The sequence below is a fragment of the Meriones unguiculatus genome, chromosome 15 (assembly GCF_030254825.1).
Source record: "Meriones unguiculatus strain TT.TT164.6M chromosome 15, Bangor_MerUng_6.1, whole genome shotgun sequence".
NCBI classification, from domain to species: domain Eukaryota; kingdom Metazoa; phylum Chordata; class Mammalia; order Rodentia; family Muridae; genus Meriones; species Meriones unguiculatus.
Window position 1 is genome coordinate 46,042,307 of NC_083362.1, and position 15,722 is coordinate 46,058,028.

A 15,722-nucleotide genomic window follows, 5' to 3' on the forward strand; every position below is an offset into this window, starting at 1 on the left:
GAGTCATCCAATTACAAGATGAACGCTATTTTAGATGTCGGTGTTAAACAAACTACTGAAAAGCTTTAGGAAACAGCTGTAGAAAGCTGAGTAGGTGTCTGAAGCATTCAAATGTTATTAATGTTGTAGGTGATGAAATAATACGGTTATGATTTCAGCAAGTCCTTAAACTTCATATATACGTATGTATGGACAGATAGATGATGAGAGATGATAGAAAGATAGATAATAGATGATAATGATAGATAGATAGATAGATAGATAGATAGATAGATAGATAGATAGAAGATAGATAATTTGTGACCAAATGAAAATTAAAAGTACAGCTTATGCATGTGATATTATAAACAAATCTGAGAAGGGTTATAGAAGATACTTGCGTTTTGTTGCTTTTGAGAGGAACTGGGAGGTTTGGGGCTGGGATGAGAGAAATAAACTTGAATAATTGCTTTAATTAATGAACTATATTGGACAAAATTCACCAGAACCTTGCCTTGCTGAGAGGATGGGAAAATACACACTTGGATGGCAGAGCTAGCAGCGGAAGCACCCTTGCCTCAAGCAGGCTTGTCCAAGTATACTCCTAGGACCAACTGCGTCAGAGCTGGGCCCACCTCCCTCCCCACAGCTAGAGTCTCAGAAACAAGAAAACAGAGACATTTGCGAATTGTCTCTGATGACTGAAGTGCCAGCTTTTCAAATGCGTGTGATCGTTTTTGGAACTTTGGAATGTACGTGCAAAGCCATGCAACTGTGGAAGTGAGAGAGGCCTTTTCCTTTCAGATGTGTCCTAATCAGCAGATGTCACTGTGTTATCCTTAGGAACCTCCCTTACATGTTTTAATTTTAGGGTGCTCTCCTGGCCTTGTTACCCAAAAATATTTGGGATATTTTTCTTTAATATTTTCTTTAATGAAAATTGTGTGTGTGTGTGTGTGTGTGTGTGTGTGTGTATTTCGGTTGCTTGTTGAAAGTCTAACTTTGATTAAGTTCTTGTTTCTTTGTTTCTGTTGTTCCCTAGCATCATTGACAAAGAAGTTTCACTAATGGCAGAAATGGATAAAGTTAAAGAAGAGGCCAGTAAGTAGCCCTGTGGCTGTGTGATGGTGTCATGTGACTGTGTGATGCTATCATGTGACTGTGTGATGCTGTCATGTGACTGTGTGAAGGTGTCATGTGGCTGTTCATGTGAGTGCAACAGACTGAACTCAGGTCCTCAAGATTAGAGTAGACACTTTGCCAACTGAGGCATCTCCTCAACATTGGTATTGATTTGGGGGAAGCAGATATTAAATTTAAAGATAGTCATTTTAAAGTCTGTGTAATTTACAATCTCACTGTGTCATTCATAGTTATTTTACTCATTCTCTTTTAAGTTCAAATAACTCAAGTTCATCAATTTTGTTTCCCTTCAATTGGTTCTGTTTGGCATTGGGATGTAGCTCCATTTGAGAGTGCTTGCCTAACATGCCTGAAGCTCTGGGTTTGACCCCCACCATGACCTAAAACAGGCATGGTGATGTATACCTATAATCCCAGTAGTCAGGAAGTGGAAGCAAAAATATCAAAACAGAGAATTTGAAGCCAACCTAGAATAAATGAGACACTTCCACAAAATGAAAAGCAAAACAACAACAAAATTTGTGCCACTTAAAAGTCAATACTTAAAGCTGCCTAAATATTTGTCACGGGTGTGTGTGTGTGTGTGTGTGTGTGTCTGTGTGTCTGTGTGTGTGTGTGTCTGTGTGTCTGTGTCTGTGTCTGTTTTTAATCTAGCTATCTCTTTTTAAGCATTTTTGGAACCTGACAATGCACTGATAAACTAAACATGCAAAATATCCCCCAAGCTTTTGGTCAACTTGTATACTTCAAAGACCAAGATATACTAAATGAAGTTTTTAAAAATGTTCCAGTTCTGTTTACAACATCTGCCAGTTGCACCAACACCTGTCAACTTCAGATTGTAGGAAAAAAATCAAGTCACGTTTTAACTAAAATTATAAAAATAGATTGCCTGATAAAGCAAATTCATTATTTGACTGATGAATTCAAGCAGAGTGTGGCAGCACACACCTTTAATCCCAGCACTTTGGAGGCAGAGGCAGGTGGATTCCTTTGAGTTTTAGGAGGCCAGCATGGTCTGTATAGCAAGAGACTTGTCTCAGTAGTTTTAATAAATAAATATTGTCATGACCACTGCAAAACTTCCTACATTGAACACGAAGTATCAATATTGTGGGTTTTGTTTTATTTGTGTCTGTGTCTAAACCGACCCACTGTGATAAGTGAGTCCGCAAGTAGCAGAGTAGATGGTAACCCATGTGCGTGGCAATCTGTGTAAGACGTGACAGTGTGCAGTCCATGTAGGGACAGTCTGTGCGTGGCTGCAGGCTTACACTGGATGCGTTTCATGGGTTGGAAGTCTGAGCAGAGACAGGATCCCTCAGATGGAGCCAGGGGAAGGCTGCCCTCTCTTACTGACCTCGCTCATGCAGTCTGCTGTGTTCTGGGAACCCAATGGCCACATTTCTCACCTGAGATATTTTTTTACAGAGCTTTCCCTGTGCATTCTAAGCTCTTCATCCTCACCCAGATTTTATCTTACGAGTTAGGGAAATGGTGGTCTGAACCCAATAACCTCCCACCAGATCCTTTTTTCATTTGACTACCCGTTGTATTTATTTGCACAAAAATGAAGGATTAAGCTGAATTCTTTCATTTTCTCCTCTGTATTCTGACCATAGTTCAGTTTTTCATATATATATGAAAACAGCTATCAACACTTTTAATTAAAAATTTTCAGGTGTGAGGGGTAGTGGGGGTGAGATGGCTCATCAGGGAAAGGCTCTTGTCGCCTTTGGACTTTAGTTTGAACCCTAGAATCACCTGCAGGCTGTCTTCTGACCTCCACGTCCATGCTGCGTCAGGCACATGCTTACATGTGATACACGCACAGAACAGATAAATACCTGAACGTAATTAAAATGTTACCTTTAGAACAAGGACAGTTTTCTGGGCACTGGGCGGACAGTTCTGTGGGTAGTGCACAAGCAGGAGCACTTTGACTGAGCTCATGTCAGACGCATGAGGTGCACAGCTGTGATCCAAGCACCAAGGAGACGGGTGACAGTACCTCAGAGCTCCAGGTTGAAAGAGGGACCCCATCTCAAAACACATAAGGTGTAGAGAAACAGGAAGACACTCGACACTGACACACACACACACATAAACACACATACTTTTTTTTTTTTTAATTTGGGGGGGAGTGGGTCCTGAGACAGGGTTTCTCTATGTAGCCTTGGCTGTCCTGGACTTGCTCTGTAGACCAGGCTGGCCTCGAACTCACAGAGATCCGCTTGAGGTTTTAAAATAACTTAAGCAACATTTTGCATCTAAATATAACCAGCCTTGTTAAGTGGAACCAGTGTGATTGGGAGTGAAATTGGAGGCCATGGGTAGCTAGCCGTACAGCACCTCTGGTTGAGAAATTAATTTAATCTTATAAGTTCCATGATTTTGTCTGTAAAAGTAGAAAATGCACAGACTTGGCATACTTGTTGCTTAGGTACAATTTTGGCCATCTTCTGACGGTAAGAATGCCAGCAGCCAACACAGATACAAATGGTTCCCTGGACACAGCAGCACTAGTTCCTAGCACCTCTCTCCGAGGTTCACAGAAGACCCAGGTTTCACGTCCTCATTCTTTCTTCTTCAGACCTTAGCGGTGGGTTCCAACATCTGTGGAATCTGAAGCGTCTCCAGAGCATCTGTTTTTAAATCCCCGTCATCCGTAAACATGTACTGAGTCCTTCCTTCCATGGCTGAAACTGCTGGATGGACAGGCAGTCTTCATCTAGCCTCCATAACTGATGGTGCTGGTCCTGGCTTTAGAACTGCTTATCACCCGTGCAAGCCAGTGTGTGTGTTTGGAGGGGGCAGAGCAGACTCTGGCCTCTACCCTCTTATTGTCTGTTCGACCTTGAACTGTTGTTAGCTTTGAGCTGGGGTCTCGCTATGTATGTAGTCTTTGCTGGCTTGGAACTTGCTGTGGATCCTTTTTGTCAGGCTCCTTGTTGGAATAAGAATTTTATGGCTAGAATAGTTAGACAAAATGAGAAAACATGTTGCGAGGCACTTAGCAACATGGTATATCATCATATATCTGTGCAGAGGAAAAAGCTCTGATTAGCAAATAGGTCAGTCAGTCCAGTGCCTCATAAAACAGGCCGAAGATGGAGGTGTGAGGGTTGTGCTGTCTCTCGGGAGTCATGACTGCCAACCACACATCTTCACAGGCAGAAGGAACCAGTGAGCTAAGTCCCGCTCAAGTACAGAAATGTCTCTACTAGCAGCACCTTGAATTGCCTGGCCTCAAAAAACTTTTCACATTTCCGGTTCTTTTATGTGACATATGAAGTGATTGATATTGACTCATGACCCCCAAGATCGAGTTTTCAGCACAAAAAGAGATTTGTTTGTCCAAGAGGGACAAAAGGCAGGGAATAGGAGACAAAGACAGGAGATGGAGGATGAGGGAGAAGGGGAAGGGAGCAAGGGAGATGAGTTTTTGTCCTGTAGGACAAAGGACTGCCTCTGGATAGAGAGGAGAGGCGTATGGTAGTTTATAAAGGTAAAGGGGGAAACCCCATGTTAGGGTGAGTTGATTAATTTTGATTGGACATGTTAATTAGGTGAGCCAAAGGAGGCTTTTGATTGCTGAACTTTAATACTTTGATAGCTGGACCTTGGTAGTCAGCCTCAGGAGGCTTGATGGCTAGCTTTAGGAATGTAATCTACTGGTTTTTAGCAAAGCAGAGAGAATGGGGGAGAAAGACAAGGCCTTCCAGAACAGTTAACCAGAACAGTTAGCCAGAAGCAGAAGTACAGAAGCCAGAAAGCAAGGTTAGTACCTTTAAGAGACTTTCCCAGAGCTATGGACTTTGATGGACTAGATCTTTGTTTTCATTTTGGCAGGTATTCCTGTCTACATGCTGAGTTTTATGGCATGAATGTTACTTCCATCATGGAGTCAGTTGTGTTACAGGTCTGGGGCCCTTTTACATTCCCCACTGATCTTAGCTAATAAGTCAAATCATTAGCTCTAAAGAGCAGTCTTATCCTGCTCTAACGAGGTGTCGCTGGTCCTAAGGACCACTAATTTTACTAAGTTGATACATAATTGACTGTATATTTTAAAATGTAGGTCCCCACATTAATCCAATCAGAGTGAGAATTAAAGGCCCAGTCAGTGCTGATAGGAGAGTAGTTAGCCAGGGGGACCAAGAGAACAGAGACTGGTATCAATTATCGAATGTATGCCTTTCTCTTTTTGAGGTTTTCCCCAGCCAGGGCAAGATTTTGTTCTTAATTACTTCTGATCAATTATCATAGAAATAACAGGTTTCTCCCCAAAGCCAGCCATAGTTTCCTTTATCTCATGAGAAGTAAGTCTAAGCCTCTCCAACTTTGTGGGACTTTTTGTTCAAGGAAACCTGACTGTTTTAATTCAGAAGCAGAAACTTTTAATCCTGATCAATCCCACTACTTAGTTTGGAAAGTGTCAGGAAGGCATGTGTCATCAAACCCTTAGTACATGCCCACCATGTAGTATCAAGGACCCAATAATATTGTTGTTGTCCAGGTGACTTAACGTACAAGGCAGAATGGCAGGCATCAGAATAAGAGGAAGTGCCCAAGTTAAAGGTTTGGGATATTAGACAAGTGTTAGCCCTTTGTAAGTCCTCTAACATGAATCATATTAAATTCTGTCAGTCAGTGGCTGACATCTAGTTAGTTCCTGTTCCTGTGTGGTGTCTAAGCATAGCCAGAAATCCTGGCCTATTCCTGGCTGGGAATGATCACCCCTGTTCCCAGGATCCCTTCCTGTGGCACAGAGTCTGGCCCCAGGTTCTCCCTGTTTTCCAAAGGCCAGAATCTTTCTTACAGAATTTTCAGATTTTTTAAGTGTTATGGCTATTGGATTACATATTCCTATTACGCATTTTTGAGAGGGTTTTTTTTCCTAAATAGTCATTCATGTGTTTTCAGGAAGCCTCTGTTTTACAATCTCAATTTTTGCAATGGAAACTCCCTTGTTCCTGACAACTAGTGGGCCCAGCCACAGGGCATGTGTAGAATTGTAAATTCTGTATTCCTATCTCAAAAGATAAACTCCCACATCTTTCCTTTCTCCAGTACAACTAGGCACTTAAAGTAGGCATCAGTAAGTAAAAGTCGGGGTGAATATGAATTGCTGGTCTGTAGTCACACTAGATAATACCTCCCCTATATCTGTCTTCCTCAGTTCGAGCCTGAGGGATGTGGGGGTTGGACCACGATCCTGTATTCACACCAAACATAAGGCTCAGGAGGAGGACGAGGGGCAGTGAATGGAGGGGTAATGAGTGGCTGGGTCTAGGGACTGATGGGTCCACAGTCCACGAGACAGTCCATGAGACAGTCCATTCGGCAGCAGCATCTGTGGCTTCTTTCTTGACCTGGGTGTGGTGGATCCACGGTATAATGCCAGCTACCTTCATCACCATAGGGTAAAGACAGTAACCATGTAGGTTCCTTTCCAAGTTGGCTCCTGTACCCCATTGGCTACCTGCTTGACTGGGACAGCATCACCAGAGTCGAGCAAGTGCAAACTGGTGGTGGCCTCAGAAGTTGACTAGGTCTGCCAGATAGTCTAATGACTGGCCTTTACGGAGGAGCAGTAGTGACTTGAGAAAGGAATGGTTAGGGAGGTCTGACAACTATTGGTCTCTGAGCCTGGGAAGCCATGGGGGAGGTCCTCCAAACATAATCTCATAGAGGGTAAATCCCTCCCTATATGGGGTGAGGGGCCCAAAGCAAAGGAAGGGGGTCTTTCCACCTTTCTCTGGACTCTAATGAGAGTTTTGTCAGACTTTTCTTATTTTTTTAACATACTGGATTTTCCCCCTAGCTGCCCAGAACTCTGAGGTCTATATGAACAATGAAGTTTTCAATCTATGTCTAGAACAATAATGTTTTCAATCTATGTCTAAAACTTTAGCTATTAACTAAAGGTTTAGGTTATTAAAGCCAGGCCATTGTTGGGCCCCATTTAGGGAGATGCCAAGTCAGGGACCAATTCCTGAGTAGCTTTTTAAGCTACTGTTTGAGCAGTTTTAGTCTGGGTGGGGAACACGCTTACCGACCCGGAAAAAGTATCTATAAAAACTTGTATCCTTCCCTGGCAGGCCAGATCTTGGTGAAGTCAGTTCTTCCAAAATTTGTGGAGGTATTGGCTTCTCACTTGAACTCTTTCCTGGGAGAGGGTTCTTTATTTTTGGATTTACTTGGGTACAAACCTGGCATCTGGCTGAGATATCCCGCACTAGGCTATCCAGTCTGGGTGTAATCTTGGTCTGAGCAACTCAGAAAGTTTTGTGGACCCCGATGAGTAGCTTGGTGAAGGTCAGTTACTAACAGTCCTACCAGTTGTTTCTGGGAGAATGATGTTTCCCTCTGCTGTCGTCCATCGGCCTGTGGGTTTGAGCTGTCCATTTCTTATTTACCGTCAAGGTATGTCATCAGAATATCATTAGTCTCCGCTGGTCTTAGGGCCATTTGTTGGGCAGCCAGGTCAGCGGCCCAACAGTGGAGGACAGCAATCCGTAGGGGAAGCCAAATAGCCTCTAAGAGGGCCAAGGTTCTTTTTGTTTTGCTTTTCCTTTCTCTCAGCAGTGAGAAACCCTACTTCTCTATAGATCATACTGCAGACATGTAAGGAAGGCAGGAGGGACTGACCATGTACGTGGTGATGGAGAGGCTGGGTCACATGGTTCAGTTCTGCTCTCTAGGCTGAGGTAGCTGGCTGGGGCCCACATCGTTTGGGTGACAGTAACTGCTGCAGCTCACATGTGCCTGGTTGCCTCTTCCATCTGGTGACAGTCATGGATGAGCACCTGCCCATCATCGTCAGGCAAGGAGGTGACAGTAGATGGTGGTGGCCCAGTAGTAGAGCCTGGTGCTGAGTCACACAGACGTTAGACAGCCAGCATTCTGGTGTCCCTTGGAGGACCTCAATGGTGTGGGATGCTGTGAGTATAAGATCTTGACCCAGGTGTGGCCCAGGCTCTTTCCATGGCCCCAAAGTTTGGGCTAAAACCCCCTTTGTCTTTTGTTTCATGGACAAAGAGATGAAAAGGCTTTGAGACATCTGGAAGTACTAGGGCTGGAGCCAAACCCAGAGCAGCTTTTAAAGTCTCAGGTATCTTTGTTTAGTCTCAGTCCAGATTAGGGGCTCAGGGCCCCCCTTTGTGCTGCTATATAGAGGCCTTGCTAGTTTCATAAGCTCTGGCCAAGAATTCAAAAATCAGTCCCCAAGGCCGAATGTCTTAGCTAGTCTTCCGTGGTTTGTATTGGAGTCCTGAAAAAGCAGGTTCTAATACCAGCGAAGGAATGTTTTGGCAGCAGAATAGATGAACTTGCCGTCGGAAGTGAAGACAAGCAGGGGAAAAAAAGAAAGCAAAAACGTCCTTCTTCTGTCTCCGTGTGTGTGTGTGTGTGTGTGTGTGCTGCCATCAGAAGGTGTGGCCCAGATTTAAAGTGGGTCTTTCTACTTCAAATGGTCCAGTCAGGACAATTCTTTACAGGTGTGTCCAGCTGATTGGCTTTTAGTTGATTCCAAACGTATCCAAGTTACAACCAAGACTAACCATCACAGTTACAATTAGTGTCATGTCTATAGACTGCAGCATCCCGTATTGGTGAACACTGATGGATTCGTTTTAAAGGCGTACCCTTGCTGGTTGTGGGGGCACACATCGACAGGATTTGCTGAAAAGTGTATCCTGGATGCATATGTCCCCCTCAGTCTGTTACTGACGCAGTAGCTCTGTGTGTATACTTCCCCAATGTTGCTCTTTAGCTAAGCGGGGACTCTGCAGGGGTGCAGGATTATTATATTTTAGGAAATAAGCATGTATATCACCAGGCGTTCAGACTTTGTCTGCCTCCCCAGGGAACTGAAGGTCACCCAGGCATGTTCTTGACCGGTTTGCTTGAGATGTGGGAAGAAGACATGGCTTCGTATTAACATGAGCACATTATGAAGTAAAATAGCAAATTCTCAAGAATTGCTATGGAATAAGAAGGATTTCAGAGAGTCACTATGCTTGGAGAAGCAATTGCACTCCAACACCTGGCCCCAAGATTCTGGGCACACCTTCTGCCAATGAGTATTACTGAAGGAGCCTTAAGATTTCCACAGTTCCAGTAATATGAGCCAAGCTTCCAGCGTGTTCTAAAAACCTGAAGGGATTTACAAATCCTATTGAGAAAATGGATTTCGGCATGCCAGATACTGGTTATAAAGCCGCATAGATAATGTTGTCTTGCATGCAGAAGAGACCCAAGCTGCATGAGACTGTCTTCCTTCTGCAGATGTCTGGAAACATGGTGCTTTCCAAACATACACAGTATTCTCATTTAAATTACAGGATCAGTGATCCTAAGATCTGATCTGTTTTTGCTGATGCTTTTTGTTTTTGTGATTGACATGCTGGAGGTGAAAAATGTGTGCCACTAAAGAATATTGGCTTTAGATCTTAACTTTGAAGGCTTTTTCATAATGAAAGGCTTTGAAATGTTAATGAGACTATATGTAAAAAACGCACCCCGACGCCTGCTGATGCAGTCTTCATTCTCATGATTTGCATGAGTTTAAACTCAGAACTTATTGGCGATCTTGCACCTGCAATCCCATTTTAGGGCCCATTTATATCTATTTTTACAAAATCCTCTATATCAAGTGAATGCCCAAGTTCTACATAATCAAAAAGAACAATGACCCTTAATTGTCACCAGTTTCACAAACGATCCTGTAAGAAAAGGGGGATCTGCTTAGCTCTGCAGTCACGAAGGGTCTGCTGACCCCTTACTAGATGCTTTTCAAGTCTGAGTCTTTAGAATTTCTATATTTTTTATCTTACTTTGCAAGAAGAGAGCATAGCTTTTCCTGTTTTTACTCAATAATCATTTCCTTGTGTTGCAGACTTTAGTTTCATCTACGTGTTGAATTATAATGACAAGCACATAACTAATCAAAGCTGTGGGTCCTAAAAGCTTTTCTTGCAAGTATTGGGGTGGGGTGTGCTGGTTCATGTGTGAGGCACATGTGTGAGTGTACACGCATTTTTGTGCATTCGTGTGGAGGCTAGAGGTCAACATGGAATGTCTTCCTCTACCGTTCTCCACCCTGGTGTGTGTGTGTGTGTGTGTGTGTGTGTGTGTGTGTGTGTTCTCTTCTTTGAACCTGGAGGTCACTGACTAGCTAGACTGACTGCCCAGGGACCCCACCCCAGGGTCTTCCTGCTCCTCTCCTGACTCCTCGCCCTGAGGTTACGGACAAGCACAGGCTTGCCTGGCTTTTTACATGGAGCCGAGGGATCTGAATTCAGATCCTCATGCTTGCACAGTCTACGCTTCACCAACTGAGCGAGCATTCCAGCCCTAGACCTACATAGTCCTAAGTGGGACAGGAATTTCAGTCCTTACTTTGATATCCTTTCAATGAACGGATCGGCTCACCCAGTCAGTGAAGCTTTCATTCAGCACCCACACTCCTCCTGTGCGCTCCCCATAGGTATTGTGGACACAAAGAATCCCACGAGTCCATCTTTTCTAGTCCTACGAAGGATTGTAAATGTATGTAGTTGAGTGACATTAACACTATCAGAGGGGCATGGGGGGATTGGCTCCCTGGCCATCCTTCAAATAGAATTTCCTGCTTTCTAAATGTGGACACTCAGGTTGTAAAGGTAACGTGTAGGGGAGACAAACATATGTTCTCTGGCCAGAAATAATAGCAGGGCTGCTATTCTGTGATCTCTGGTGCAACTGGGTGTCCTAAGGCTTCATTCCCTATGACACTGTCAGCGTTCAGGGGTGAATTCCTCACTCACGCTATCCAGACATGTTTTTCAGTAGATTTTTCTGAATTCTGAAGGACAGGCGGTATAGGTCAGTCTGCCCAGCCATCTTCTAGGCAGGAGAGCGAGGTAAGTAACCGAAGGATGATTACTGTAATTGGGCAGAGGATCAGGCCTTCCACTGAAGGTTATTGTATTGACATCTCAACATTGATAGTGACATAAACAGAAAGCACCTGCCTGTCTGAAGAAGGGCTTCAGCGTGCAAGAAATCTTAACCCTTGACTGCTTGTGCACATCTCTGCAACTTTTTTGGTTTCATTCCCTCGCTTGCTTTGGTTTTTGAAGTGACTTCTTTGATGTCGTATCTGTTAAGACCTCTTTGAATCAGAAATCCTATTTCTTGGCCCTGTGTGGTGACACAGGCTTGAAATCCCAGCAGTGGGACACTGGGGCACAAAGAACGTACATTTGAAGCTAGCTGGCCAACACAATGAAATCATACTTCAAAATATCAAAATCACTATGATCTGTATTTTGGTTCTGTGTCGGTGACTGTGGTCTGATAGAGCAGATTGCCCTTGTGCAGCCAGGATGGAAAACAGTTCAACATGTGTGTTATATTACATGGGCTGATTTTTCTTAGGGCTCAACATGTTTGGCCCAGAGGAAGGAATGAAGGAAGCACATAGATGATGAATTAGAGAGCCACAAGCCTGTGTACTGAATGCTCAGACTTATTTGTTGCTTTTGTGGTCCATACTCTTGGGAAACAAGCACAGGTTAACCTGGGCCTCTGTGTTTACCTGAAACTTGAGTTCTTCTGACAGAGATAAGAAAGTAAGGTCCCAGGGAATTTCCCAATGTCCTCTCTACAGGGGCCGATGCTAAAGAACGCACACAAATCCAGTTCAAAGCAGCTTCTCTTGCCCTTGAAATTTTTCTATCAGGGACACTTAGAACCAAGACACAAGCTACTCTGGTCTGGAACCTCTCTCTGTTTGCAAAATGGAAATATATATCTGCAGAGCATCGAATGCAGAAGCATTTTTCAGCTCATAAAAAGCTGATAGAGTAAATCTTGTATGTCATAGTCCAACAATATCACAGCTAGTTACCCCAAGAGACTTGTGTTAAAATATTCCAGACTGGGGATTAAACTTGGGGCCTTTTGTTTGCTACATAACTGCTCTACCACTGACCTCCTCACCGGTCTGTGTGTGTTAAATTTAGAGAGTTGAGAATGGCTGTTGCCAAAGATAGATGGATAGATCTTTGTAATTTTTTGCTTTGTAAATTTTTTTTTTTCAGAGTTAGTTCTGAACAACACATGGAAGACTCCAAATTAAGAAAGCGAATTCAGGTGCCAGTGTAGACAGGGAACGAAGGCAGTGCAGGTGTGCAGTGCCTCAGGGAACCGAGTTCTGTTGGGGGGGGCAGATAAGAACACAGGGATGTGCTTGTTGCTAATTAACGTGAAGAGCCGACCTGCCTTGAAGACCTGCCTCCCAGTCCTGCAAAGTGAGCTACCTAGCTACCTGCCTGGGATGAACTGACTCCGAGAAACCCAGCCGTTTGCTATGTTCAGACCTCTGCCCCTGACCCCTCATTGCTTCTCGTTTGACAGTGGAGATCCTAACTGCCCGTCAGAAGAAAGCGGAAGAGCTGAAGAGACTGACTGATCTAGCCAGTCAGATGGCAGAGATGCAGCTGGCCGAACTCAGAGCAGAGATTAAGGTCAGTTCTGTGCAACCCCAGCTGAACACTGAGCCACGGGGCTGGTTCCATCGGGTTTGCTTTGTATCGATAGACCACAGAAGGGGGCAGAAGCACTTCATCACTCGCTTCTGTTTGAGTGTGGTTTGGAGGGATAAATTATTAAAAAGGAGGGGGATGAGTCAGTCAAAGGAGGGGGATGAGTCAGTCAAGACTAACCTATTATCGTGTATTTAAACATAAGTTACCTGGGATATCATTTTTACTCTGTATAGTTTATGCCTGTGCTTACAAACACACACTCATGTATGTATATGTGTGTGTGTATATATATATATATCCTAGCAGTGAAGGGTACAAATCATCCTTTATATTTTTTCCAGTTTAATTCATTTTTTTGCTGTTGTTAAGATACTACCCACAAATACGTGCTTATTAGATTTCTTCCACTTCGAGGAATATGAACTGATCCTGGCTAATCAGAAGCAGTCTTTGTGTGTGAGTTACCAAAGCTGGCTGTGTGTGAAGACCTGGGTCCACAGCGAGGTGGGAACCAGTGTGGTTTGGGCAATACAGGAAAACATCATATCCCCAAATTCTCTATTCAAGGCACCGTGGCACTGAGGGCCCTCCAAGAGTCATTAGCCCTTGTGTGTTCATCCACTCACACTGTGACTCAAGCTGCCGAGAGAGGGGCTCTGGCTGCTCTCTCTGAGCAGCACCCTTTATTTGGCCAAGAGAGGGGGACGTGACACCTCGATTTATAGACCCACTCAGACCGGATCTTCTGAACAACAGCGGGAGAAGTTGCCGCAGAAGTGGCCACCAGGAAGGCAAAGGGTGTTTATAATGAAGAAGGAAGGGAAAGTTAATTTGTCTCTCCTCTTCCACTCAACCATTAAACACAACGTGTGTGCCCACACGTGCACCTCCCTTCTCCTTGGCTTCGAGAAACATAGAGGGTTTCAAGACATCGCTGCCACTGGCTTTGGAACAGAGTCTGCCGGTAACAGTATAAAGCTGATTGGCAGCAGCAGGAATGCCATGTGGTGTGTGATCCCCTCCACCCTCGCTAGGTATGGGAGGGAGCTCAGGATTTGTCAAGAGCCCTGGAGGTGTGTTTCTCTCCCACCTTCTTTCTGGCCTTTGTTTCTTCCCACCCAGTCAATTGCAAGGTTTCCTCACGAGTCTTTGTGCCTCCCAACCCCTAATAATCGAGAGTTAAACTCCCCAAAGAGACCCGGCCTCCCTCAGCATGACCTGTCCCCCCTTCAGAACACAGTACACAACAGGACTCAGTACCCACTGAAGGGCCCATTTCTTCTGCCAAGCCCAGCTTGTTAGAACATCGGGGGGTGCAGCTTCCTCATCAGTCCACGTCAACTTTCTCCCAAGTTTCATTTCTGCCTATCAGAATCCCACTTTTCATTACATGGTCTGTAGCACAGGCTTTGGAGTGAGACAGTTTGTAGCTCCAAAATTTTCTACTTCCCTGGCTTGGATAAATTGCATATTGTCTTAGGTTCTTTGAGCCCAGATCCCCCATCTGTAAAATAGAGGTAATAAAAATACTGACTTCGTGATAATGTGATCAGGTGAAAGTGAGATTGCTTCTTAAGGATTTGGTCAGCATCTGGCTTAATTTTTTAAACATCCCAGCCCCCATGTTCTCTCCTACAGAACTCTTTTCACGTGAGAGATCATTTCAGTGAGAGATCATTTCTTCCATCTCTCTATTTCCAAAGCACCAACCACATTCATCCTTGAATTTAATGGGATCTTTTTGCCTTGCCATGTGGTAAACTCCCTGAAACTCTAGGAGGGTTTGAGTCAAGGTTATTTCCGTATTTCCTACTGTGCCGTCCACACAGTGAGTTCTTCATTTCAGATTGAATGTAAATGAATTGAAAGCGAATCTTTTCCACTCCCTTTAGGAGCACTTGAAATTCCATCATGGAGATAATGTTTTCTAGACACAGAAGATTTTTTAGTCTTCTTGGTTTCTTACTAAAATAGAGATTACTGTCCAGGGAAGATGTCACATTTTCTTTTGACAGTTAATACCATACCAGGCCCTTGGCCAAACTCTGCATCGCCTGCTGGAATGCAGCTTGAAACACTGCTCTAGTGAGGGGTGCTAAAAGGTTGACTAGTGAAGCCGGGACGTACAGTTTGTTCATCATGCATCTGTCTAAGCCGCACAGGAAAAGTCCGGACTCCCCCTTATTGCCACAAGAAGAAGGCAGCCACGGTCACAGAGGGCAGAACGGAGGCCCGCTTAGTGGCACCTCAGAATGACTGAGCTCCAATGCCCCCCCTCCAGTCGGCCGTCTGTGGGCACGGGAGGAGCAGAGTAAGAGGGAACTCAGGCAGCGCTGCTGTGGTTTGGGACTGACTCCATTTCTCTTCCCTCCAGCACTTTGTCAGTGAGCGCAAATATGATGAAGAGCTGGGGAAGGCCGCCCGCTTCTCCTGTGACATCGAACAGCTGAAAGCCCAAATCATGATCTGCGGAGAAAGTGAGTTTTTGCATGCTTGCTAAATAATTCTGTGTGAGTGAGCTCTGTACTGTTTGGAGTTGACAGCAGAAATGTCAGGTATGCGGTCCCCAGGCATGGCTAAACTGAAGTCTGAAGAGGTTTAATGATCTAAGGTCATGACACAAGTCACTAGAAATGCCAAGATTTGAACTTAGATTCTTCAAATGCCACTGCCCATCAGTAAATCCCCTGGATTTATTAGGAGGAACGGAGCCAGTCAGCTGCTTTTTGCCTCTCACAAACTTCCTAAGCTAGTCCAGTAGCACTGCTGCGACACTGTTCCCTGTTCTGTGAGAGTCTTGCTGGCAGTTGGGGGCACAATCGGCTCCTGCTTTCCAGGGCCCATCCTGCCTGAGCGCTCTGGATGCCCTGAGCCCCACGCCTCACCGCCCTCCCCCACCCCACTCCCGCCCTGCCTAGCCTGGGTTCTCTGCTGAGTAAAGCCCAAGATAATGAAAGACTTCGAGTCAGCCATTAGCTTAGTCTTGTTCCCTATTAAGCCTTAATTGGAGTGGCTAATGTGCAGCAAAATTGGCTGCTGCTCTTTCCTGTACTCCAGCCCACA

General features: G+C 44.6%; 1 protein-coding gene across 15 annotated transcripts in view; it reads left to right on the plus strand.

The window, feature by feature from the left end:
- The window catches only part of Spats2l (spermatogenesis associated serine rich 2 like), a 166,746-nt gene that overhangs the window by 145,061 nt on the left and 5,963 nt on the right, over positions 1–15,722 (plus strand). For all 15 annotated transcript variants that reach the window (XM_060368380.1, XM_060368385.1, XM_060368382.1 and 12 more), the window contains 3 exons: positions 1,022–1,080; positions 12,529–12,638; positions 15,034–15,136. In XM_060368380.1, the coding sequence (XP_060224363.1) occupies positions 1,022–1,080; positions 12,529–12,638; positions 15,034–15,136 (272 nt within the window). The remainder of the gene's footprint in view (positions 1–1,021; positions 1,081–12,528; positions 12,639–15,033; positions 15,137–15,722) is intronic.